The sequence below is a fragment of the Glycine soja genome, chromosome 20, assembly GCF_004193775.1.
Source record: "Glycine soja cultivar W05 chromosome 20, ASM419377v2, whole genome shotgun sequence".
NCBI lineage: Eukaryota > Viridiplantae > Streptophyta > Magnoliopsida > Fabales > Fabaceae > Glycine > Glycine soja.
In genome coordinates, this window is record NC_041021.1 from 1,180,084 (window position 1) to 1,206,340 (window position 26,257).

The 26,257-nt window shown below is 32.2% G+C and overlaps 3 protein-coding genes across 4 annotated transcripts; 2 read left to right on the top strand and 1 right to left on the bottom strand.

Moving 5' to 3' along the window:
• The first annotated feature begins 365 nt into the window (after positions 1-365).
• LOC114403529 (pentatricopeptide repeat-containing protein At3g12770-like) lies at positions 366-2,831 on the top strand. The gene has a single exon (XM_028366547.1). The coding sequence runs from the start codon at positions 366-368 to the stop codon at positions 2,829-2,831; it is 2,466 nt and encodes an 821-aa protein (XP_028222348.1).
• Positions 2,832-8,494: 5,663 nt separating this feature from the next.
• On the top strand, positions 8,495-10,889 carry LOC114401711 (uncharacterized protein At1g66480-like). Its single transcript, XM_028364285.1, has 2 exons — positions 8,495-9,253; positions 10,464-10,889. The coding sequence occupies exons 1-2, from the start codon at positions 8,675-8,677 to the stop codon at positions 10,521-10,523; spliced, it is 639 nt and encodes a 212-aa protein (XP_028220086.1). The 5' UTR covers positions 8,495-8,674; the 3' UTR covers positions 10,524-10,889.
• A 3,874-nt stretch (positions 10,890-14,763) lies between these two features.
• Positions 14,764-22,847, bottom strand: LOC114402801 (putative 1-phosphatidylinositol-3-phosphate 5-kinase FAB1C). 2 transcript variants are annotated; one of them, XM_028365479.1, is made up of 12 exons: positions 21,314-22,847; positions 20,185-20,985; positions 19,927-20,080; positions 19,490-19,834; positions 19,022-19,376; positions 18,624-18,922; positions 18,217-18,548; positions 17,993-18,116; positions 17,634-17,804; positions 15,991-17,454; positions 15,618-15,884; positions 14,792-15,263 (listed from the first exon to the last, which is right to left on the bottom strand). In XM_028365479.1, the coding sequence occupies exons 1-12, from the start codon at positions 21,910-21,912 to the stop codon at positions 15,009-15,011; spliced, it is 5,166 nt and encodes a 1,721-aa protein (XP_028221280.1). In that variant the 5' UTR covers positions 21,913-22,847; the 3' UTR covers positions 14,792-15,008. The 2 variants fall into 2 exon arrangements, with proteins under 2 accessions (XP_028221279.1, XP_028221280.1); XM_028365478.1 differs by having other exon boundaries at positions 14,764-15,263; positions 18,624-19,376.
• Between the last annotated feature and the right edge of the window lie 3,410 nt (positions 22,848-26,257).

The window sequence follows — 26,257 nt, forward strand, 5'->3', positions numbered from 1 at the left end:
TTTCTCATTTTTACCAAAAAACAAGTTTTCAGTCAAAATTTTAATGTGCAACCATATTTTTAAGTATAATCAAACATCGTGTGAAACTAAGTTTGTTTTATAAAAATATGCTTAATATCCAAAATTACTTTTTGAACGATTAATCAAACAAGCACTTGATCTAAGAACTTAGTAGCAATACAAGTACAGTTGAATATCAATAAAAAGTCTCGTTTGCACAAAAAAAAAAAATGAGTTCATTTTTGTTCTTAAAAACAAATGTATAGAGAAAGAGCCAAATTGAACTACACGTCTAAACCTACGTTGTTTTGCAGATACCAAGAGGTAACAGAGCACGTAACTAGAACACTAATCCTCTATGGTTGATGTCTTTATCATATTTCATTCTCAGACACACATTTGAGAAGGCAAGGATCCCCTGCAACTGCAGGCCCATTTACAACGCTGCACCATCCTCAACATTTGTTTCTGTTCATCATGCCCCATTTTTCAACCAAGCTCCTTCAGTTTTCTCCTCACTCTTGCATCAATTCTCGAACACCCTTATCCATGTCAAGTCCATCCACGCGCAGATTATCAAGAATTGGGTATCCACGGAAAGCTTTCTGGCCGCAAAACTCATCAGGGTCTACTCTGATTTGGGTTTTCTTGGCCATGCCCGCAATGTGTTTGATCAATGTTCTCTACCGGAAACCGCCGTTTGCAATGCCATGATTGCCGGGTTCTTGAGGAACCAGCAACACATGGAGGTTCCCAGGTTGTTCAGAATGATGGGGTCTTGTGATATAGAAATCAATAGTTATACGTGTATGTTTGCTCTGAAGGCCTGCACCGACTTGTTGGATGATGAGGTTGGCATGGAAATTATTAGGGCAGCTGTTAGAAGGGGGTTTCATTTGCATCTCTATGTCGGTAGTTCAATGGTTAATTTTTTGGTTAAGCGTGGTTATCTTGCTGACGCGCAAAAAGTCTTTGATGCGATGCCAGAAAAGGATGTTGTATGCTGGAATTCGATCATTGGCGGTTATGTCCAGAAGGGCCTCTTCTGGGAGTCAATTCAAATGTTTCTTGAGATGATTGGTGGTGGCTTAAGGCCGAGTCCAGTGACAATGGCGAACTTACTCAAAGCGTGTGGACAGAGTGGACTTAAAAAAGTTGGAATGTGTGCTCACAGTTATGTCCTTGCGTTAGGCATGGGCAATGATGTGTTTGTGCTTACTTCGTTGGTTGATATGTATAGTAATTTAGGTGACACTGGCAGTGCTGCTTTGGTTTTTGATAGCATGTGCAGTAGAAGTTTGATTTCATGGAATGCTATGATTTCAGGTTATGTTCAAAATGGTATGATACCTGAATCTTATGCACTCTTTCGTAGACTAGTCCAAAGTGGTTCTGGGTTTGATTCTGGAACTTTGGTGAGCCTTATTCGAGGATGTTCTCAAACATCTGACTTGGAAAATGGAAGAATCCTCCATTCTTGTATCATTAGAAAAGAACTTGAATCGCATCTAGTTTTGTCCACTGCAATTGTTGACATGTATTCTAAATGTGGTGCTATAAAGCAGGCAACTATTGTTTTTGGAAGAATGGGAAAAAAAAATGTAATTACATGGACTGCTATGCTGGTTGGTTTGTCACAAAATGGCTATGCAGAGGATGCCCTCAAATTATTTTGTCAAATGCAAGAAGAAAAAGTGGCTGCCAATTCTGTTACTCTTGTTAGTCTTGTGCACTGTTGTGCCCACCTAGGATCTCTCACTAAAGGAAGGACTGTCCATGCTCATTTTATCCGACATGGCTATGCATTTGATGCAGTTATTACATCAGCATTGATTGATATGTATGCCAAGTGTGGTAAAATTCACTCTGCTGAGAAGCTATTCAACAATGAATTCCATTTAAAAGATGTTATACTCTGTAACTCTATGATTATGGGTTATGGAATGCATGGTCACGGGCGTTATGCTCTAGGTGTCTACAGTAGAATGATAGAGGAAAGGCTCAAGCCAAATCAAACTACATTTGTTTCTCTGCTAACAGCTTGCAGTCACTCAGGCCTTGTTGAAGAGGGCAAGGCTTTGTTCCACAGCATGGAAAGGGATCATGACGTTAGGCCTCAGCACAAACACTATGCTTGTCTTGTAGATCTTCATAGTCGAGCCGGCCGCCTCGAGGAAGCGGATGAATTGGTGAAACAAATGCCCTTCCAACCCAGCACAGATGTGCTTGAAGCTTTGCTCAGTGGTTGCAGAACCCATAAGAATACTAACATGGGGATACAAATAGCAGATAGATTAATTTCCTTAGATTACTTGAACTCAGGAATTTATGTCATGCTATCAAATATATATGCTGAAGCAAGAAAATGGGAATCAGTGAACTACATAAGAGGCCTCATGAGGATGCAGGGCATGAAGAAAATACCTGGTTATAGTTTGATTGAAGTAGGGAACAAGGTATACACATTTTTTGCTAGTGATGATTCACATCCTTCTTGGGCAGATATTTATCAATTATTAGAAAATTTAAGGCTTGAGGTGGAGGCAGAAGGTTATATTCCTGATACTAGTTGTGTTCTTCGTGATGTAAATGAGCCAATGAAGGTTAAGTTGCTCTGGGGACATAGTGAGAGACTAGCCATTGCATTTGGTCTTTTAAGCACACCTTGTGGAAGCTTGATTAAGATCACCAAAAATCTTCGTGTGTGTGTTGACTGTCATAATGTAACCAAATACATATCAAAAATAGTTCAGAGGGAAATTATTGTCAGGGATGCTAATCGTTTCCATCACTTTGTTAATGGGAAATGCTCATGCAATGATTTCTGGTAATAAGGACTTGCTGAGAACTATGATCCAAAGATAAAATACATATCCAATATGACAATTGTATTATTCTAAGATGGTTAAAATATGTTTTTGTCTCTATATAAATATCGAAAAGTTCAGAATCTGTCCATGCAAATTTTTTGATACGTTTTTCATCTTCATAAAATTAAAATGTGATATTTTTTGGCCCGAAGTAAGGCTTGGATGAATCCAAGCCTATGTGGCATTTTTTAAAGTTTAAATTATAGGTTAAAATATATTTTTCATTCCTATAAATATTGAAATGTTCAGACTTCGTCCCTCCAAAATTGTGTCTTTTTTTCGTCATCGAAAAATTGAAATTTGTTACTTTTTTATCCAGACATAGGTTCGAGTATCAAAATCTATGTGTCACTCTTTCATTGATTTCATGGGAGTTAAAAATCGTCACAAAATACTAAAAAAAATCCCACAAATTTATAAATCTCTTTTTCTTAACCTTCTTCTTCCCTAACTTTCTTCATCTTCTTCAAATTTAAATAAACAAATTTTTTGGTTTTTTTTAAAGTGTTATGTTCAACTGCAATGACCAACACCACCTTATTAACCCTGTCATCTTCTTCTTCTTTGAATTTCCCTTCCTTTCGAAAATCTAACACCTTTACTTTCAAACTCAACGTTACAAATATCAATTCCAATGTTCTATCGAAATCAAATGTTACTGACAAATTCAACAACTTGACTTTCGAATTCAACTCTCTCTTGGATTAGCTTGGTGGACGAAGAAGATGAAGAAAGTTAGGAAAGAAGGAGGTTAGGGAAGAGAGATTTACAAATTTATGAATTTTTTTCTATATTTTGTGATGATTTTTAACTCAGAAATCATTCACTCCCATAGTCATCAATGAAATCAAAAGAGTGACATGTAGGTTCAAATACTTGAATCTACGTCCAAGCTAAAAAGTAACAAATTTCAATTTTTTGAGAACAAAAAAAAGACTCAAAATATTACAAAGATGGATTCTGAATATTTCAATATTTATAGGGACGAAAAAAAATATTTACAAAAATATCTTGTAAGTTCAGATTTGTCCAAACCTGACTCTCAGAAAAAAAAAAAAAAAACAACACATTTCAATTTTAAAAAGCAAAAAACATATCAAAATTTTTATAAAAACAAATTTTAAACTTTTCGATATTTATAAAAATAAAAAATGTATTTTAGCGGATATGATACGTGGATAGGAAGATATTAGATACGTATGTATAAAAATTCATAAAACATAATACATAAAATGTAACTCTGTAAATTCAAATTAAGAACATATTTCTTATACGCTATAAAAACAAAAAAAAAATAATTATAAATCATTATCTTTATAAGTTTCAGGAATAAAACTATCAATTTCATTTCTTTCTTAAAATCATATATAAAGATAACAATTTCTGTCTTTGATTCATTAATGAAAAATGCTTTCATTTTTCTATATCATACATATTTTTATGGAGTTATATATACTTTATCAATCGGATACGGATAGGTGAAGTAAATTGAAATACCGGTAATTCATTGGCTGAAAAGCTATTGACAAGTTACAAAAGCTACCTTAATGAGGAAATTAATGAACGTGACTAATGTCAAATACTCAAATGGTTGGAACCCATGTATCTAGTTTGGGAAATTCATGACATGGTTGCAAAAGAGAAATACTATAGTTTTTTCTTTCATAGTTAAACTTTACCGACCAGTCAATTGTGTTAGTGCGGTGCTGCTCAAATTCAATTCTTTAAAAAATGTAATTATTGTGGTTGGCGTCACTCTAAAAATTCCATACCCAAGGTAGTTGTGTAAAGTAACATGGGAGTTGGTGAACTTAACAATCCTCTCAATAAGTAAATCATGACAAAAACACACTACGAGTATATTAGTACCTCTACGAAATTTGTTAAACTCCTAAAGTCTCCACTAATTGAATACTATAAAAAATTTATGATTTAAAGTGTATCGACAAAGAAATTTGTTCTTGAAAAACATATGCTTGGTATGAACATAGGAAACTAAGGAAAACAAATGTTGGTAGAATTTTTAAAAAATATAAACTAAAAGGAAAATGCTTGCACTTTAAATGAATTTTGTCGGACCTTAGTATACTTTTTTGGACATTAGTATAATTTATCAACCAGATAAAAACCCGTGTGTTGCATTGCATGAATATGTTATATTGTTAAGATATATATATATATATATATATATATATATATATATATATATATATATATATATATATATATATATATATATATATATAATCAAGGCTTAATTATATTTTTTACATCCAATTTTTTATTTTTTGGTGAATTTTATTTTCAACTTTTAAGAATCTTACGAACTTTATCATTTTTTATTTTACTACTAACATAATTGCACTTTTTATTCCAGATTTATTTTTATTTTTATTTTTGTAAATTTTACCCTTAAATTTTTAAATTTTTTGAAGAATTTTACCCCTAATTTTTTATCTTTTTGGAAAATTTTATTCTTAACTTTTATACTTATTAATAGATAAATGATAGAGGATAAAATTTGCAAGTTTCTTTAAAATTGGAGATAAAATATGCTAAATTAAAAAAAATGATGGTAAAATTTGTCAAAAATTAAAAAGTTGGAATCAAAATTACTATTAGGCCTAATATCAATCATAGTAAATGTTTTAGAATAAATTTTGCTGAAGTGTTTATGTTTTTTAAGGAACTAAAGTGTTTGTGTTATGTCAAAGAATTATTGGTTTAAATTAATGCGAGATAATTATAGCATGATATTGTAGTTTAAAAATAAAAATGTTCCTTTTTAATAAACAGAATCCTTGTTTGTATTTGTTTTTTGTTAAAATAATTTGTCTTTATTTGTACATGTTTGAATCCTAATTTATTTTTCTTTTGAATTTTTTTTCTTCTAACTTTGAATTAAGATTGATTCTTTTTTATAGGATCTTGAGTTGTTTGTTTAATTGAATGAATTAACTTATTTTCAAATTGCTTAGACAATTGAATGATTTTCTATAATTGATAATGTTAATTCTTGTGTATCCTAGTATGTATTTGTCATTGATCATTGATACTTTTTTATTTTTGCCTTTCATTATCATCATCATTGATGATTGTATAAATTGTAAATATTTTTGGTTTTTTTAGTTTGATATTAAGAAATATTTTGTATTTTATATTTTTTTAATGAAAATTTAAACATATCTTGCATATAAGATTTCCATTCTCAATTTAAATGAGTATAATAATAAGGAAGTTTAATTAATTCAATTAATTGAACATATTGTATGAGTTATTATAAACTCTTGACGTCATACAAAAGGTTTGATATAAATTTATTGAGATATTGAGAAAGTTATAAAGATTAATGAGAAATATAGGTTAGGAAAGATGATACATTCATTAATTAAGATTAATGAAAGATAAAGTAGACTTATTGTGAAGGTTTATTTTAAACGGTAGAATGATGATAATTAAGCTGAAAGTTTGATGTGGTAATTGGTGAAATTGTTTTGTTAAATTTTATTTATATGAAAATGTTACCTTCATGTAAATTACAAATGACTTAAATAATTTTTAGATTTATGATATATATTTGATCTTTGTTTTAAGATTCTGATAAATTTTTTCGTTGTTTTGAGTTTTTAATATATGTTATTTTGTGTCTTTATTAGGTAAGCGATAGTATAGTAGTGATAATATACATCATCCCAACTATCAATATACATTGAAAGAATCATTGAGATTATATCATATCATCACTTAACTAGCGAATTCAGAGTAAAACTTTTAATATATCATGACTCAAAATAACAACAAAATTTTACCAGCAACACAAAATAAAAATCAAATATATATTATTACGAATTTCAGACATATTTAAATCATTATAAATAGATAGATTTTTTTTCTCCAGAAACCACTTATATATCATTTCATTCATAATCAATTGAACAACACAGGATGGAATGTTTGAGAAAAGATGGAGACTAGGAAATATGGAACCGCTTCTGCAGGTGCATGCGTCCTAACAAAACCCAGGACTGAAGCTTGGATTACTCATGAGTAAGGACCTTATAAATAGATAGATAGTCTTATGATTTCTTCAACTTATAAAGTTTCAACCGAATATTTGATTTTAATTGCAGCAAATTAACCTTTGGGTTTATAATTTTGATAAACTATAATTCAACTATAAATGAAAAACAATAAGTAAACCTCTATTTTAGTTTCTGACATTATAAGCATTAGTTATATATTTTAATAATTGATTTTGCAAACTTCTTACTTGGTTCCTAGTTAACCTTGCAAAGGGTCATTTATTTTTTTAAAAAAATGGTACAAACAAGAGTGAAAAATGCAGTTAAAAAATAGATGAACATTTTTGTAAAATAAGACACTAAAATAAGGATTTAGTAAAATTATGAATTCAAATAACTAACACTTGCTATATTAAGGAGTACAGTATACTCAAAAAGTAATGATATAATATATGCTATTAATATAGAATAATAGTGTGATATATAAAATTCAGTTATCAAATAACTAGTATTAATTACCCCAAAAAATAACAAAAATTAAAATGATGTAGAACTACATTATTTAATAGTAATTTTAATTTAAATCTATCATAATTTATTCAGTGATGTTATTATCTTCGCATTAATTAAACAACAATACAATTTCCCTAGGACCAGGCAACCCACCACACAACTTGATGGGGATTCTTAGTACAATTTTGAAGGGCTTCTGGATGTTTAGACCGTATCATCGTACCCTACGACATACGAAAGATGCTTTCTTAAGTACAATGAGCAATTCACCATTTTGTCCAATTTCATTATTGAAAGGACAAGGTCTTCTAATTTGATGAGCCGAGTATATGCATGGACTTCAATTTTGGCCTTTAGTATGTGTTCAATTCCCAAATATTTATTCTGTTTATTTATTTATTGCAAGTATTCCCACCTTTGTTCACTTTGACGAAGATAAAACATAACCAAAAGAAACTCCAGTTAGTTTAATGGAAGTTGGAAATAAATTGCTATGCCTTAAAACTTTTCTATTTTTTTTTTTTGGTGAAATGGGAATATATTAAAACGTTTCAATTAAACTGGAACCAATCTTCAATTATAGTCCTAGAAAAAAAAAATCCCTGAATGATTAAATTCAAGTACTAGTTCCACATGTACAAACAAACTAAAGTCAGAACAAATCTCTTCTTCACATGCAACAAATTGCTATGCCTTTGAAATTTCACGAACCCTTCAATCCACGCCGCGATTATCGTTTGTCAAGTCTTCGAAGATATCCAAAAAAAAACACAAAATTATCTTTAAAAAACACACAAAGTCCAATTTATGAAAGTTTTATAATTTTGGCCTCGTGTGAAGACTAAAGCACGGTTGTTGACAAAATTGAACTTATAGCTTATGGTCTTTTTAAGAGACAAATAGAGTCGTTGGTTATATTATATTTTATATTTTATGTCCTCTTGAAAGCGAAATGATACGTAGTTTAATGTTTTCTCTTCTGGCCTATTCGTTAAAAAAATTGTCTTTTTTTTTTATCTAATGCATGCCTTCTTTGTTGACCAAGGACCCCAATTTCAGGAACAACTATAACTATTAAACCACGTATTTATCTTGAACTCTTTCATTTCAAGTGTGTGAGCATTACCCCTTTGGTTTTTTGTGAGGAATAATTAAAATCTGTTTCATTTTATCACAAAGTGACATTGATTCTCTATACCCTATAGTGCCTCAACCTCACAAAACTAAAAGGCCAAAGAGAAATTTTGTTCAATTGGGGTGCTAGCTATAATGGGTAACACATTTGGTGCGAAGAAAACCACAAAGGTTATGAAAATTGATGGTGAGACATTCAAATTGAAGACACCAGTGAAAGTTGGGGAAGTGCTTAAGGATCACCCTGGTCTTGTTTTGCTAGATTCTGAGGCGGTTAAACACTATGGCGTGAGAGCAAAGCCATTGGAAGCACACAAGGATTTGCAGCCTAAGAGGCTGTATTTTCTTGTGGAGCTTCCGAAGGAGACGACGCCGCGAAGGGTTCGTTCCGGCATCAACATGAGTGCCAAGGATCGCCTAGAGAGCCTTGTGCTCACTAGAAGGTCTGCCTCTGATCTTTCAATCATGAAACAAAGCAGCAACACCGATAATAAGGAGAATAGTAATAATGGTGGTGGTGTGAGGTTGAAAATGAGGCTTCCAAAAGCAGAAGTGGAGAAATTGATTCAAGGTTGCAAGGATGAGGCTGAGGCTGCTGAGAGGATCATGAACCTTTATAAGGCCAATGGAAGCAGAGAAAATGAGGGTGGAACTAAGGAAAATGGTGAAAAGATGGTGGTGTTGGACCAACAAAGTGTTAAGGAGAGTACAAAGGTATGTGAAGTTTGTTTTCATGGCATGGTTTTGTCGATTGTTTAATCTTTAAACGTGAGTTTTAATGTTAACTGGTTCTTTTTCTATTAATGTTAATTATTAGAATCCTCTTTTGGATTTATACAAAAACTTGCTCTTTTAAACCAGTCTAAGGAATTCGTTGGAATTTGGTGACAGAGTTATGTTGCATTTAACAATTGTGTCGTATAAAATATGTGAAATTTTAAAAAATTTCATGACGCTATTCCTCCTATTGTTGAACTTTTTTTAAGAAAAAATTAACTTTTACTTTAGTTTGATAGATTTCATAGTGAAGTAGATTTAAGAAGAGGAGACATTTAGCTTAATTATTTTTACCTTGAATGTGAGTGTATTTGAAGATTCAAAGGCCAGATATCAACCACCTTATGTTTTGAAATTTGTCATTATTTTCTCTTCCTAAAATATCTGTTAGGAAAATGATATTAGAAATTTCCGGAGGTGGTATATTTGAACAACCATATTAAGGTTTTATTCAGAAAAAAAAAAAAAAAAACATGTTAAGGTTTTCTTTAAGAGTTCTACCAAAATTTATGCCTTTAAAACCTTTTTTAATTGAGTTTCGCCAAAATACAAAAAAAAATGATGAACAAACTAATATTAATGGCTGAGAAGCGTCTCAAGAATAATGGGGCCGAAAGAATGCTTAAACAATAATTAATGTTGTCTGGCACACGCTTTTTTAAATTGTAGGAGTTGAAAAATGAGATAAGAGAAAACTTTAATATTTGATAGATGATGTGATATAAAAAGAAAATAAGATGAAAATAAAAAGTGTACACTTATATAAATATCATTCTTATTTTTTTTTTTTATACATCATCATTCTTATTTATTAATAGTATGCAACAACAGAAAGATTTCAATACATTAACATACTCTGCATGTGACCCCCGTGAGAAATTAAGTTACCCTGCAACCGCAAAAGAGTATTGAGATCTGAAATATTACATGTTATGTTCATTTCAATTTGTTGGTTCTGCATAAGATATAGTTGCACGAAGTTTGCATAATGCATATTGACTTCAAAAAAAAATTAGAGGGACTGAGATTTTTATTTTATTTGAGTATGAATATTATGTGTGTCCATATGACTATTTTTTACAATATTGTATCACAAAATCCTGTTTATAAAGACTAATTTTTTTGCGTTGAATCAAAATTCTTGCAGAAAAGGGTGAGTTTTATGCCAATCAACGAAGGAGGAATTGAAGTAGCTGTGGCTTCATAACCACTTTCATTACATTAACCATGAAGCCGAATATTGAATCCACTGTGTTGCTGTTAGCTTGGGGAATATGAATATCTCACAAACCAAAGGAGCTTTGCTTACACATAGTTGAATAAGAGTTATGTTATTTGAACAATGCTTAGAATTTCAACTGGTTACAATTTTATAGGTGTCTGTATATTAGTTTTCATAGAACAGAAGAATATATATTTAGTAAGAACTAGTAGTTGCTCTTTTTTAGCAGACACCTGTTGTGACTAATTGTAAATCTATGTATTGTATATGTAGCATTACTCCTAGAGTGATGATGTGTACATATTTTGAGGATGACTTGATATTAACTTTCTACTTTTCTCTTAAGAGTTCTCTCAGGTGTTTATGATTACCAAATAGTTTTGAAGCTCCAATTATAATTAGTAGCAAAAATAGAACAAGGAAAAAAATGGTAAATTACTAGTAGATGAACATAGGTGAATGTTCAATCTACTATGATCGATGAACATACTATACAAGACAGAAATTCGGATGAAGAGGAGGTGGGTCTCGAGAGTGCAGATGGAGATTTTGATTAAATTTAATATAGTTTGAACAATAAACTTTGTTTAAATTATCATTCCTAAATTGTGGAATCAGTCTACAAGCATAATAAAGTGAACAAAATTAATAGATTAAATTTAAAATGTTATTTAACAAAACTTAAATGAAGTATTTTTACCAACTGCCTATTGCAGCTACCCAACTCAAAATTCTATTAAGTTTTTTGGTCAATTAGCTTAGCTCTTAAATATCATATGAATTAGTTAGGCTGTTAAAATAATAGTCGATTCAATATTCTAAAACTATAAATAGTTGTTTCGTACATATGACCAAATACAAACATTTATTTTTCTCTTATTCTTCTCTAAGAGTGTGCCTTAACATGGGGTAAGTTTTAAAGCGACAATCTTCTCTACTTGCTATTTGTGTATTTTCTCTTCTCATTTGCCTTTTCATCTCCTTCCATGGTGCGTCCTCCAACCATTGATGACAATTTTTAATCTATGCTTTCTTCACCCATTGGAGAGAACTATTAACTCCTAGAACAGGTCAATTCAATGAATCTATTTCTCGTCCTAATAAATGAGCTTGCCATCTTTCTTCTCGTTAACAAAATAACATCTTCATCAATTCTTGATTACTCAATTTAGTTTGTATTGACTGTGTAACAAAACTTCACATAATTAAAGAGAATGTAGAGAAGAATTGAATATTTTTTATCAACTTGCACCTACATCTATTTGGCAGTGCACATGGTTGAACATAACCCAATAAGAATATGTACTTGCCTTTATAATAGGACCCAATGAATGCTATTCTCAAGTTCATAGACAAATTATTCTATTGGATCTTATCCTTTCCATTTCGAAAGTTTTCTTTATTTGTTCAATATGGTGAAGCATTGTGAACTTGGTTATTCATTGTTACTAGTGCAAGAATTGCAACTTGTTTTTGCTGTGAAACACACCAATTTAAAGTCTTCTAGCAATTATCTAACAAAAATGGAAAAAAAAAAAAAAAGATCATCCCTCATGCACCCATAAAGAGGCTTGCTTGGGCACATTATATGAATGTGTGACCTAGATGTAATGCATTTAATTTATCACAAGGGCACATTCATACATCATGCTCAAAACTGAATCCTACAACAATTTTTGTTTTTAACCAAGTTGGCCCAAAATCTAAGTTGTAGACTTGTTGGTTCAGCAAATTAAGATTGTGTTTGCATGTTACCTCAACGCTGGTGAAATAGGTGTCCAAACACAACCTAAATCATTCCAAGTCGTATAGTAGCAAAGAAAAGATTAATATTTTAAAGGTAAAACAAAAAGAAAAAAAAAAGTTAATCATATGACAAGAAATATTTTAGTTAGTTAATTTTGTTTCTAAAAGCTTTTACCTAAACAAATTAAATGTCTTAAATATTTCAGATGGAGAACAAAGAAACATGCTTTTTCTTCCTTGTAATCGAACTACTGCATTCTTTTTTGTTTTGGATGGAGAAACTTTGTGGTGAAGGGATCAATGTTGTCACCCAATCCAAGGCCAAGACAAGTCCTTAAGTTAAGCAGTAGTCATAATAGAATATTCTTGAATTAGAACTCAAGTTATGTGTGTTTGTCATGGAAGGAAAATGATTAGGAGAGCCAACCTCCCTTGGCCGCGTTATAGTTTTTTGTTACTTTTTTTTGCTGAATGTAGTTTTTTGGTTACAAATAAAAAAAAAAAGTCATTAATATGGATTAATGTTGAAATTGAAGGTTGACTATGTATTCTTGCTTTAAATTATTATATTTGTTCGTTATATTATTATTTGTTTAATTTTTTCATGTTATGATTGGTTTTGAAGTTGCTCTTGACATTCTTTTTAAGAAATTATAACATAGTGGTTGATTCATTAGCTAAGCCTGCTAAAAATATTAAGGTTTTTTAAAATGTCATGCTACCATAATTTAAGTCATAACATTTAAAATATAATGTTTTTAAATGGCATGCTATCAATGTGTAGTATAAGAATCACCTTTCAATATTTCATACACATGTCACAAGGTGGTTGGTAGTTTAACTTAACATTAAATCTCACATTTTCGTATGTAATTATTTTATATCTTACTGAAAAATTATTTTCTGACAAAATGTATGTTTGGATTGATAGTAAGTTCAACTCACAATAATTTTCAAAAGCAACGAATAAAAGTCAGTTACTTTTATGGTGATGAGCTTATCATGATTTTACACTCACCACAATATATTTTACCATCAAATCAAACACATTATAATACTATTCATTTTGTTACTATTTTTGTCTTACAAATATCTCATTTTCTTCGTATCCAAAAATATTGTCCAAAATGTACGACTTCATGTGAAGTCAATTTAGTAAGCTCTCTGAACGTGGCCTGCACATGTAGAAAAGAAAAGTCGAAGATCTCTTATCAAGAGAATTTCATCTCACTTTCCTATCAAAGCATGTGCAAAAAAAGTGCACAGCCATTGAATTCTCGGAAACTCAAGCTTCCGTCAGCAGCAGCAATATTAAATCATTCATTCAAAGAACACCATCTTAGGCCCAATCAAAAGGCACGCTAATAATTAGCCATTCACAAAGCTCAAAATGTATCTCAGTTTAATTTAATTTATTTCAAAAAATATTGTAACTATTATTATTGCATTTATTTCTTTATAGGAACTTTTAATCATGATAATTCTTCTAATGTTATTTCCACCTCTAAACAGGCACTTAACGTAAATGGTCAATTATTTCAAATTATATTTTTTAATATAATCTTTGTGACACCATGATAATGCTATTTTATTATTAAGTGAATTTTATGTGATTTCTGTAAAATAAAAAATTCAAATAATTTAGTGAGACCCGTAAAATTCATAGCTTCATTCAAAATGAGATGAATAAAAATGAAGTACCAGAAGCAATAAATAAATAAAATGTAGTGCCAAAGATGAAGATTTATTTGAGCAGAAACCACCACGTCCAATTTTTTAATAGTTTTATTCATATGATTGTTTAAAAGTACATTCATTATTAATTTACTTTTAAGTACATTATAGCCTTGATTGATCAAAATTTAAAAATGAACATACATTCACTTGGCTTTTTAAGTGCATGTTTATGTTTGCTTTATTGTTACAAACATACTTTTGGAACAAAATGAGATTTACAAAAACATTCAGATCCTTTCTTTTGCAAAACTGTGTTTGTAAACCATTAGATTTATCTTAAAAAATTTACACCGCATTTTGAACAGAAATCTAAACATAACAAGTTTTTAGTCAAACTCTCTTTAAAAACACTTTTTTTTTCAACTTCAAAACCAGTTTGTTTAAAAGTTCAAACATGAATAACACAAGTTTCCTAATCTGCCTCGTGTGTTAGCTGTTATATATACCTGCGACAATTAATTAGGGTTAAAATATAGTTTAGCATGACGTGGTTCAATTCAGTTCACAATTATTTTAAGAATAATACTAATAGTAATGCCTCTCCCTCTCATCAGTTTTATTGCTATCATTAGCCTGTTATATTATACACCAATCCCATTTTCTATTTTACAAAGCCAGTTCAATAGCCATTTTACCTAATATTTTACATTAAACGTGCATTCTAATTTACAAAGAAACGTACAAAGGTTCCAAAGAATTTAACATAATTCCAACATACCATTTTGATTTGGAGGCAAGCTGATGAGGCAAAGAAAACAAGTTAGCAGTAATTAATCATTATGAACATATCAAAATATTCATTTCTCAAATTATTGTAATATTCTAAGTTAGAACAATAGATTGGGAAAGAAAAAAAAAAGTACAGCAAGGTGTATCCAAAACAACAACTTAGTATCGAATATGGATACATGGCTAACATGTACATTTGACCACTGCCTCTGCCCTTGTTGTGTGTTGTTTGGAAAAAAAATATATGATTATACATTTTCAGGATGACCATTGATCAGGTAAGGTGAGAAAGTATGTAGTCATGGCCTTCCTGAATCTTTTCTTGTATTGCTTAGGAGAAACTATTGTGGGAGCAGCATTTTTTGGACCCCCAAGTATCCCTGATGCCTTCACCCATGTCTCTAAATGCTTGTCCCATGTGTATTGTCTCATGAAATCAATGATCCCCAAAACCAGTTCTTTGCTATCATCGTCCACCCCAACCAGCAAAGAATAGTCCATCACATAAACAGACTGAAGAACCAAAAATGTTGTAGAAAGTAAGTAACAAGTAACAACCTTGCAATAGAGGCAATTGCTACACTTAAGTAAGTGGTAAGACCAAGAAATGGCTAGTTAAAACATTTGTCATAAAGTGAAATCATTGTTTGCATGCATGGTTCAAGGGAAATTTGTCAAGAGATCATTTTATAGAAGCCACATGATTAACATAATAAACAAGCCTCAAGAGATACCATGGACACTTAGGCATAACTTATGGATACAGCTAAGTGCTAAGCAAATTATAATTCTGTATAACTTAATTTAAAAATGCTAGATGTAACCTTTAGCCATTTAAGGTTGTTTAGAAGCCAAAATAAAGCTTACCGCCAAAAAGGATGTGTCATTCCATACAGCTCTTTCCAGTCTTCTCTTAGCCCTACTCCCAAGAAATATGGGTTTTGTTCTCAATGTTTCTAACAAATTCATGTCTAGCATCACTTTGTTTGTCCCGGTTGTGTCTGGATTATACCTGGATCTTTCTGAGCCCTTGAGATCATATACCCTGGATATGTTTCTCTTGTAAAAGAGATTCTCCATTACCATCAGATCTATTTTTGTTTCCTTGCCACCTTTTGGGTATTTGACAGTGACCTGCCACCAAAACAAGAAACATTGTAAACATAAAATTTACATTTATACACCAGTCTGGCGCCTGTATACAAAATGTCAAATAAAGACTTGAGTTCTCAGTTCTCACCTGATAAATACCAAGAATTTTGGCAAGACAAGTTGGCCCTCCTGAGTTGAGGGCATCCATCAGGTATTTGAAATACTGAGGTGCAAATTTTTCAAAGGACTCCAATTCTGTCTTTGTCACTTGTTTAATAATAAACCTCTCGTCCAATGATTTAGCGAAATATACATTACTTTTCCCTCCTTGTGCACTCCATCTCCGGCAACGGCTCATGGATCGCACAAAATCAACCTCATTGGGGCAGCATTTTTTTCTAAGTGATTCAAACTGCTGTGCAAAATAGCAAGTGACAGAAAAATTCACTTTACCTCCAGCTCCCACAGAATCATCGCCAAAGGAAATTTGCAAGTGTAAAGATTTTTTGGAGTCCCTGAGAAGAGAACCAACAGAAGATGGAACATCTTCAGACCCATAACTACCATAATTGATATAATCCAAGTCCAGACTACCCCATGCAGAAAAGCCAGAAGTAGCTAAATCTTCTTTGCTTCTCTCACGAGCAATCCTACTCTCTTGCATATCTGACTTACCAGACACCCAATCTTCATATTCCTTGGAACTAAGGGCATAGGATATTATGCTAGAGTAATCATTGTCATAGACCGCAATAACTCTATCACCATGATATGTTTGGGAAAGTAGCAATCGAGCACCTTCAGCTATGCCTGACACAGAGGAAATGAATGATGGTGTGGAGCTCAGAATCAGATTTAGTTTCTGAGTCTCCCATGGCAACATTTGAAAGTAAGACCGCAATATGTTAGAGAGGGGGTCTCTAACCATATTCCCGTAATCTCCAGAAGCATGAAAAGATCTAAGTGTCGATAAATGTAAAGATGAGGGCAAGATTTTTCTTATTCTTTCCTGAACTCTTACTGCTGAATCAAAAGAATGAACTCTCACTGGTTGTGACACCCTTCTAAAAGGAGGACTATCATGTTGATTCGGCCGCTGAATACTTCCAGCTGGGACGGCATTAGCTTGAGGTTGATCAGTTCCAGTCCATGCAGAATCTATTCTCTCAGAAAGATTGGACTCATTTGATGGGAAACACTCGGATAATGTTCTGTTAAGTTCACCATCTGAATGTACTTTCTCTCCCTCAAGATAACATGTAAATGATCCCGAAGCACAAGGTTCAAGTGTGTCATCTGGCTCTGCAAGCATATGACTCTCATGAGATTCATGCAATTTTGAAAGGCGAGTATTATTTTGCTCAAGTCCACAATCAAAATTCTGCTCCTTGTGAAGTGAGTCAACTCTTAACTCTTTAACATCTGCACATAATTCATTTTCTTGTTTAACCTTGGAGCTAAAACTTCTTTTAATGAGAGAGTCCAATGAGAATAGTCGGTGATCCCAAACATGTGAACCAATAAGAAGAGAACGCCTCAACCGATTTAGTTCCAGAATGTCTAATTTCATCATCCCTGGTTGTGTGGCCACTGAGCCTGACTGTAGCAAACACTACATACACATGCATAAGAAAAGGAGGGGGGACAGGAAATTAGATACAAGTATTAAAGTATATTCATCAGTAAAGCACACATAAAAACACTTGAACCTGACAAGGTTCTACAAAACCAAGTACCATAAGGCAACAATGATACATTACATAGACAGCATATATACACTAGCTTGCTTACATGATAATCAGTTCTTTCTCTTTGAAGCATATCTTTCAGATCCAGTATGTAGTTTTGAATGTCACATGTATCCGCCGACTCATTTCCAATACCAGGAGACACAATCTTTGTTTCCAGCCGTTCAAGCACGTTAGATATCTCCACATACAAGGTTTCCACTTTAATAAAAAGCTGCACAAAAGAATAAGGAAAGTGAAGTTAATTTTTTATACCAAGGAGCAGATAAACTAAAATTTACAATTACTCTAGAATATACATACATACATACATACATACATATATGTATGTATATATATATATATATTGTTCAGAACTACATTTAAAATAGCAAAGAAAATATTGTAGCTTTTTTATATCACCTCTCCTGCCTCCTTTATAATCCACTCCTCTTGGATGTGGCCAAATTCCAACACAGATGGAGGTAGATGGACAGAAAGAATATCAATAGGGGAATACCGGAAGAAAGCAACCATGCTCCCAAACCTGTTACACATAAGGTTGTTTGTTACCTTTCAAGTATTGATAACCAACACAAATTACATAACAAAAAATTGATTGGTGATTCCTTGTCTGGATGATTTACCCATAGAAACGGAGGCAATCCCTCTGCAAAGAATGTCCACAGGTTGCAACTCGATTTGCAGTTGCATGGTTTGAAAAGCTAAGTTCCAAGAACTTTCCAAAAGATAATCCCCAAGCAGCATTCGACATAACAACTCTCTGAGTTGCTGGTGGAACTCCATCCTCAAATGGACACCTCAGACACCGGTGCCACATCCAAATCTTGCCATCTCTTTCCCCTGGTAACTTCACAGAGGGAAGGCACCGAACATTGATTGTAAGATTTCCTTGCTGGTGAGTAAAACATAGGACGTGAGCCTCTGCTGGCTCTTTACAAGACTGGCAGCAACATGCCTGGAAAAAGCAATTCATGTCCTTTCACTTCAGAAATAACTAGTACCAGAAAACACAAAAATAAACACAACTTACCTGATCAAACAGATCATCACGAAGATATCTCCCAAGAGGCTTATCAAAAGATCCATAAAATTTAAAGCGCAGCAACCTAGTACGTTCACATACAGTTCCTTTTGATACACAATGACTGGAAAAGTACACCAATATGCTCTGATGACCATCAGTGGCAGAAAAGAATTCACCAGAAAGCTCATCCTCATTAGGCTTGTCTTTTGAGTCAGCAACTTCACCACACTCCCTCTCGTCTTGAACCATGGCTTGTTGCAATTCTGATTGCAAAAGGTCTCTTGTACTAAATATAGTCTCTCCGTCTGATTCATTGCACTGATGTAAATAATCTGATTCTACAGTCAAATTAGAAGTTAAATTATTATAGAATGAATCAGAGAGTACACTCTCGGCTCTATAACCTGCCATGGTGCCTGTATATGAATGACAACTAAGGTCATCAAGATGCTCTGGCACTGATCCCAAATTTTCAAGCTTTAAATCAAGGCCAGCAAAGTCTTTCACTCTAGAAGCATCGTCAACCTCTGATTGGCACATGGTTGTAGAAAAGGAGTTAGGTATCATAGAAATATCAGTGTCAGCAGTTGCACTCTCTGGCATGTCAGTAGAGTTTTTTACTATCATTTTAGGTAGGGTAGCACCCTCATCGGCAAGGAATGAAGTCTCAAGAGATAAGTGATAGGCTGCAAAAACTGCATATTGCACAACATGTTTAATTTTCTTTAGTTCTTCACGGCATGTGCCCTTCAGCAAGACCTATAATGAGAATCAAAATCAGAAACAGACACCATTGCACATCCATATCCATACCTTACACAAAAAGAAACATGTAAAAAAACATGGAAGAAAATAAAAAGAAAAAGGAATACCGTGCAACCCAACCGCCGTGGACAACCTTCAAAAAACATTAATGTTTTGGTTGGCTTTTTGTTCAACTGATGAGTAGTCTCATGATCTTCCATCATTCTGTCTAACCGGAACAACTCACAGTGCCCCAATCGTGCTTTAGATAAACAATCCACTGATGGAGTGACAAGAGCGCCAGTGCACCGAGCTATACGCTCCAGCAAAGGCCTTTTAACATTCAACACCAAGGAGATTTCCTTTGCCAGCAAATATTCCTGCGCACATGAAGCTACACTTTTTTCTACCAGCAAAACATTTGGTCGAAGAGCCTCAATTTTCGAAATAATCATCTTCAGATGATCATTTTCCTGCCAGCATTTACAAATGAGAATTTCTTTCGAAGAAAGAAAAAAAAACTGAAACGGAAAGACACATAATCCTATGTGAGTCATGAAGGCACCTGCTGTAACAATGTATCAAAAGAAGCCAATTGATTTGGAACTTTCTGATATTCCAGAGCTCCACCTAAAAGGAGTAGTCTAGGCTTTCTGTATTGAGAGGTCATGCGCTTGTGCTTAATATTTTTTGTGCAAACTACTCCTTTGACAAGGGTGCTACAAAACCAAAAATCATAATTTAATGGTGAATCACATAGAAGTACCTAGGAACAAGGCAGGGATTTACAAGGTATATAGGCAAATTTCGGAAGATATGTTACCTCTCACTTGGGCTTCCAGATGCCACACATTTGACCTTCACATAATCACCTGGATCCATACTGCCACCTTTGCTGGTATCTGGTCTCACAAAGTTAGCAGCCTGCCACGCTACTGTTGCAACTATGTCAAGCCAGTCCTCAGAATCATTTTCCTTACCAACTTTAATTCCCTCTCCCTGTAAAAGCTGTGAAACAAGAGCTCTAAAATGCCCTTGGATGACTGATTTTAAAGGTTCCTTGTTTTCGTCATTATGTTTCTCCTTTCCAGGAAACATATTAGATAGACTGCAACTGGATGAGAACAAGGCACCTGAGTCACCAATATCATCATCCTCGTCATCATATGCAAAGAAATTACCTTCTGCATCATCGTTCTCATCATCAGGCGGTGGGGGGAACCAAATATGACCACTGTTTTCAAAATCCAATGGCCTCTGCGAATTCTCATTCTGGTTCCGGAAAATAGACAAGTCGTCAGAAAAATAAGCAGTAGTATATGCATCCTCAGTCCCTTGTTCAGGCTTTCTTAAAACAGCCATACTTTGTTGACCCAAGGGACCATCATTCTGAGGGATGTGGCCTTTCTCCTGCCCCTTCTGTTCAGGAAGCCCAGCCCTACTAGAAGTAAAACCAATCCTAGAAGGGCTATCTGAAGGACTCGACCCCACAGAATTATAGTTGTAAGTGTCATGTCTAGCACTAACGCTACTTGAATCTATATCTGAATAAGTATCACAATATGTACGTGACGATGGGCTGAGAAGGAGCTTCCTAGATTCCTCCATCCCCTCTTCATCACTCCTACATTTATACACAACACATATCAACTACAAAGGAGTTTTGAGGAAGAGGGACTACTTGAATTATGCAAGTAACTTTTAGTTTTCAAACAATTATAAAGGATCATTTTGTTCTCGAAATTCAAGGATAAGAAAACATATATGTGAGAACATATATTCATCATCAATTAAAATAACAATGAAAATTTACCCTTTCAATTGTAATAGTAATAGAACATGGAACACCATTATGTTAAGATATCAGATACGCAACAACTTTCTAATGAAATTCCAAAAAATACAAACCAAAAACATATAACTTCCCGTAATGATGATGAAAATATGATTACCTGAAGGTAGGTGGATGAGTAGATACCGAAGAAGGGTGAGTACAAGATGAGTTCACACGCTTGTTGACCACAGAACAAGGATAACATCCATAATCCAGATCGTGGAAACAGCTATCGAAGTGAGTTCCCTGATTCAGTTCAGCATTGAGAGGAGAACCGAGTCTATCACTCTCAACACTAAAGCATGGAGAAGGTGGCTCAGGACTTTGTCTTGGACTCTCTTGTGGAGAGACAGAAGGGTGCACTTTCTCACTGCACTTCTTCTGACCCTCAAAACACATCCTCCTACTATTGGCATCTGAACAGAACTTGCTTGAACGAATGGTTTCCTTAATTCCAGTGTTATCAGATTCACGATTCGACAGGTCACAACCCCGGATGCATTTCCCACACAACCAACGGCCACAGCTTTTGCAATTGTAATTCTGCTGCTGATTCATTTCACCAAGATTTCTATTGCACTCACAACACATTTTGCAGCCACTATGATGGAGCATATCAAATTTCTCAGACAAATAACACAAATCACTTCCTCCCCAAGAAACCCAAGACCTTACCTTTTCTATTAGATCTAATAGTGAACTATCAGGTATTCCCATATAAGATTTAATGATCCAACAAAGAACTCAGTCACTGCCTCAAAACAAAAACAAAAAAAACTCTACTTACCCCTTTTTCGGTATAGGGGTTTTCTTTCACAAAATCAAAAAAAGCAAAAGTAAAATCCTATATATGCTTTGGCACCAGAATACTGATCACTAAAATTGTCTAAAAATAACAAATCAAGTGAAGAGTATTGGTAAAAAAAACCCACGATAAAATTAGAGGGGGTGACTGTGATTGTTTTTTTTTTTAACAAAAAAAATCAAATTAAAAATAGTTTCCTTTTTTTTCCTCTTTTAATTTTGCAAATCCTCCAGGGAATCAAATAATATCAAAGGAGGAGGAGGCGACAACTATAACGACGAGAATCTAAGATTTCACCAATCAAACAATATTTACACCGAAAATAGAAAAAAAAATCCAAAATAACCACTGAACAACAACAATGTTTCAAATATCACGAACCAAGAACGAGAACCTCTCTCTCTCTTTCTCTCGCTCTCCACAACACCCAGCAACAAAAAAGCACGAAACTTTGAAATGCTAATGAGACCCCCACAAAAACTAACCGATCCCTAAATCACCCAGAATGCAGTGAGGAACCGATTCGAGCATTACCACGAAAAAATAAACAAGACCCTTAATAGAAAACGAGTTTTTCTCTCTGTTTAGAACAAAAAGGTGAAGTCTTTGAACAAAGAAGAAGAAGAGAAGAGAAGAGAAAGTGTGAACGAAGGAAGAAACTTTAAATGATGGGAAGAATTAGAATCAAGAGGAGAAAGAGAAGAAGTACAGAGAAGGTTCCCTTTCTACCGGAATAGGCTCGCATCTCAAACAACAACAACGCCACTTCCTTCTTACCCATCTTTCTCTCCTTCACTGCTTTCTTTTCTTTTCTTTTTTCCCTTCGTCCTCTCTTCCTTCACCACCTTATTATTATTATTTTATTAATTTTTTAATCATATAATAAATGTAGTTTTCATTGGTTGGTTTTTCAAAAAGAGCACGCAATGCTCTTGCTCCTATTTTTTTAATAACAATTAATTAACAAATATTAATATTATTTTTAAAGTCTGGGTAACGGATGCCCTTAATAAGAACACTTGATAAGAAATTCAAAATAATTTTTTTATTAAAATTATATTTCTTTTTATCTTTATCCCCATGTTTATCAGAAAAAAATAATATTTTTAATCAAAAATTATTTCTATCAAAAGATTTAATTCAAGTAATATCATATCGATTCAATTTTAACTTGAGCATATTAACTATTTATTTATTGAAATTAATATTTTTTAGAAAATCAAAAATATATTAAATGTTAAAATTTCATTAAAAATGTTGATTTGATCGTCCTTTTAATATATTTTAAAATACAATAAAATTAATATTTATAGCCAAAAAAATTACTTTAAATTTCTTCCCAAGTGATCTTGTTTTCATAAATTATCATAAATACTTTTGCTCAAACCTGGTAAGATTGCTATGAGACGATAAAGATCTCCTTTTGACTATTTTATTTTTAATTTTTAATATAACTACCTATTGAAAAACTTTTTTAGGGATCATATTGAAGCTTTTTTTTTACAAAAATATTGAACACTTAAAGTCAACATTATTGATTAAGTAAAAATAATCATATCAATTTATATACATAAATAATAAATATAGTGTGATATTTAAGATGTTTAACTTACTTGATTAAATCTGATTGCATGAATTATTATAAATTTTATGATATTATCTTCAATTCTCATGTATTAAAAAAAATAGTATCATTTGCATCTTATTACTCCTTTCTTTGTTTTTTTTGGGACTTGTGCTTATTATATCCTGCAAAATAAATATAATGTGGTATAATTGTTAGATAATTTTATTTTTTTTAAAGCATATTAAGAATTTGATGTTAAATTTTATTTATATTAAAAGAAACATATTGATTTTCGTAAGTTTATGTAAAATAAAAAGATATATATTAAAAATATATATCTTAAAAAATAATTCTTTAACTTTTAGGGAAAAATGCATGTCATAAAAATAAAAAATAAAATAATATGTGATGATTCCTTTTCAGATGTTACTAAAGCCTAAAATAGAACAGTCTGATTGAGTTTTTTATTTGTCTGTGGCTTCCTATTGGTCCTATGTCAGCCTGCCTATTGCATTAGCTGGGGTTTAATTAGTATAATACCATTATCTTCAATTGTATTATCCTTAATTAATTAATTGGTTTGTTTTTTTCTCTGTTTTTTAAACTTTGCTTGTTTTGATCCGCCCGCAAAAGCATTGTTAACTGTTCATTGGTCAGCATCAGTATGTAGACCACAGGTTGAACTCTTTTTATCACTTTTTATATTTACAATAATAGCAAGACGGAAAATATAAAACAAAGGGTTTTTTTTAAATTAGTGGCTATGATTTTTATAGTGCTTTTATATACCATATGTCAATCTAATTTGAAACAATATAAAATTTTGTTATTTTAAACTAGTGAAAAGACAGGTACCTGATTGCATTATTATTTTTGTATAATGTAAAAATACATATATGTGGACATTGGATAAAAGTGAAACATTAAATCGAAAATTGGAATCACTTTCTTAACAACAACAATCAATTAAGATAATTCGGAAGTTAAAGAAGAAGAAAGAATATGAGAATTGAACAGAAAATAAAAATAAAATAAGAAAGTATAATGTACAGTTAAAGAGTAAAATAAGTATAAAAATCGAAATAGGATATTGCCTTTATTATAGAAGATTATAGATTATAGGCTGTGGATTATAGAGGATGATAATGTTTGATTAACAAAAATAAAGCATAATCTTTGGAAAAAGATTCTTTCCATTTTTTTATATTCTCTATTATTATGTTTTTAGAGAAATAAAAGGATACTCTCTACTATATATTACCTCTATTTTATTTATAAGAAAAGAATTGTTGCAACTCCATAAAATGCTATAACTCATAACCTTTCTTTCTTATAGTAAATAAACCGCAACTTAAAAGTCATCACTTAATTGATATTAACGTGAAAATCCTAAATAAATAATTGTCTAGAGAACAAATATTTTTCACTTGAAGTCATCATATTTGAATTGGATAAAATTACTCTTATAATGGAACGTAGCGTAGCCAATTAGGTCAAAGTCGACTGGGAGGGCATTGAGTTGGCTTTCCATGCAGGATAATTTGTGTCATTTAGTTTGGCAAAGGGGGAATGATTATTTAGAACAACTGATTAATTGATTGAGAGTCATTAACTTGGATGGATCTAGGTGAGGAAGACATGATTTATAGGATCGTTAAGCTAAAACTTATGATACCATATAATAATTATGATACCATATAGTAGTATAGAGAGGAAGAATGAATCTAATTTATTCAATGAAGGATTATACTCCATGTATAGATGTAGATTACAATCGAATGATAATTACAATAATTAAAACTGAGAAACAATAAAATTATCTATGGTTAAACTAACGATAATAATTATCTACAATAATAATTATATATTTTAAACTAGCAATAATAATGATGTGTTGTGAACAATTTATTACTGTATAATAAGAAAAAGATATTATTAACGGACTAAGTTAAGTTTATCCAATAATGATCACTAAAAAAAATATTCTAAATATTTAACAAAGCACTGAGTGTGATGTCAAACTAGCACTATACATTGGTTGTTCGTTGTAACAAAAAAAAACTAGCACTATACATTTATTTATTTGGATGACTATTATTTAAATAATAATTATTAAATTAAATGTCATAAATATAACCAAAATAAGATATTTTGTTTTAATTATTGAGTAATTATTTAAAAAGTAAAATACGTTTTTAATCTTTCAACTATTCAAGGTTTTTGTTTGTAGTCTTTTATGTAAATGCTGACAGGTCTTAGTTCTTAAATTATGTTTATATTTCATTTTATGTCCATGTGGTTTGAGACTTGTGTTAAGTGATGAATTATCTGTTGAGGTGACGAATTGGGAGTAACCATGTGGATAATTTACTCACACGCGTAAAAATCATAATGCCACATCACATCATAAATAGTTAATTTAATTTTTAAAATGATATTACTAAATATTTTTTAATTTGTTAAATAAAATAGAATTTACTTAGAAAGTGTGTTGTGTACGTTTGAAAAGGACCAAAGTTTGGATCCAACGTGTTATTGTTTGAGCCCTAACAGGAGGTAGAAGTGGGAGGCTACCCATCTTCGTGCTCATAGTCCAGTCAAGAATGTCAATTTGAAAAGTGTCCAAAAATAATCTAAGTCTCATATCGATTAAAAGTAATTTTCCATTAGAATATATAAGTTAGAGATAA

Excerpts from the sequence above, each read along its gene's own strand:
- LOC114403529 (XM_028366547.1), top strand. The coding sequence starts at position 366 with ATGTCTTTATCATATTTCATTCTCAGACACACATTTGAGAAGGCAAGG.
- LOC114401711 (XM_028364285.1), top strand. The coding sequence starts at position 8,675 with ATGGGTAACACATTTGGTGCGAAGAAAACCACAAAGGTTATGAAAATT. Across the intron at positions 9,254-10,463 it reads GTGTTAAGGAGAGTACAAAG|AAAAGGGTGAGTTTTATGCC; the intron begins GTATGTGAAGTT and ends AAATTCTTGCAG.
- LOC114402801 (XM_028365478.1), bottom strand. The coding sequence starts at position 21,912 with ATGGGAATACCTGATAGTTCACTATTAGATCTAATAGAAAAGGTAAGG. Across the intron at positions 18,549-18,623 it reads GTGATGATCTGTTTGATCAG|GCATGTTGCTGCCAGTCTTG; the intron begins GTAAGTTGTGTT and ends TGCTTTTTCCAG. Across the intron at positions 18,117-18,216 it reads GATTGCCTCCGTTTCTATGG|GTTTGGGAGCATGGTTGCTT; the intron begins GTAAATCATCCA and ends TATGTGTAACAG.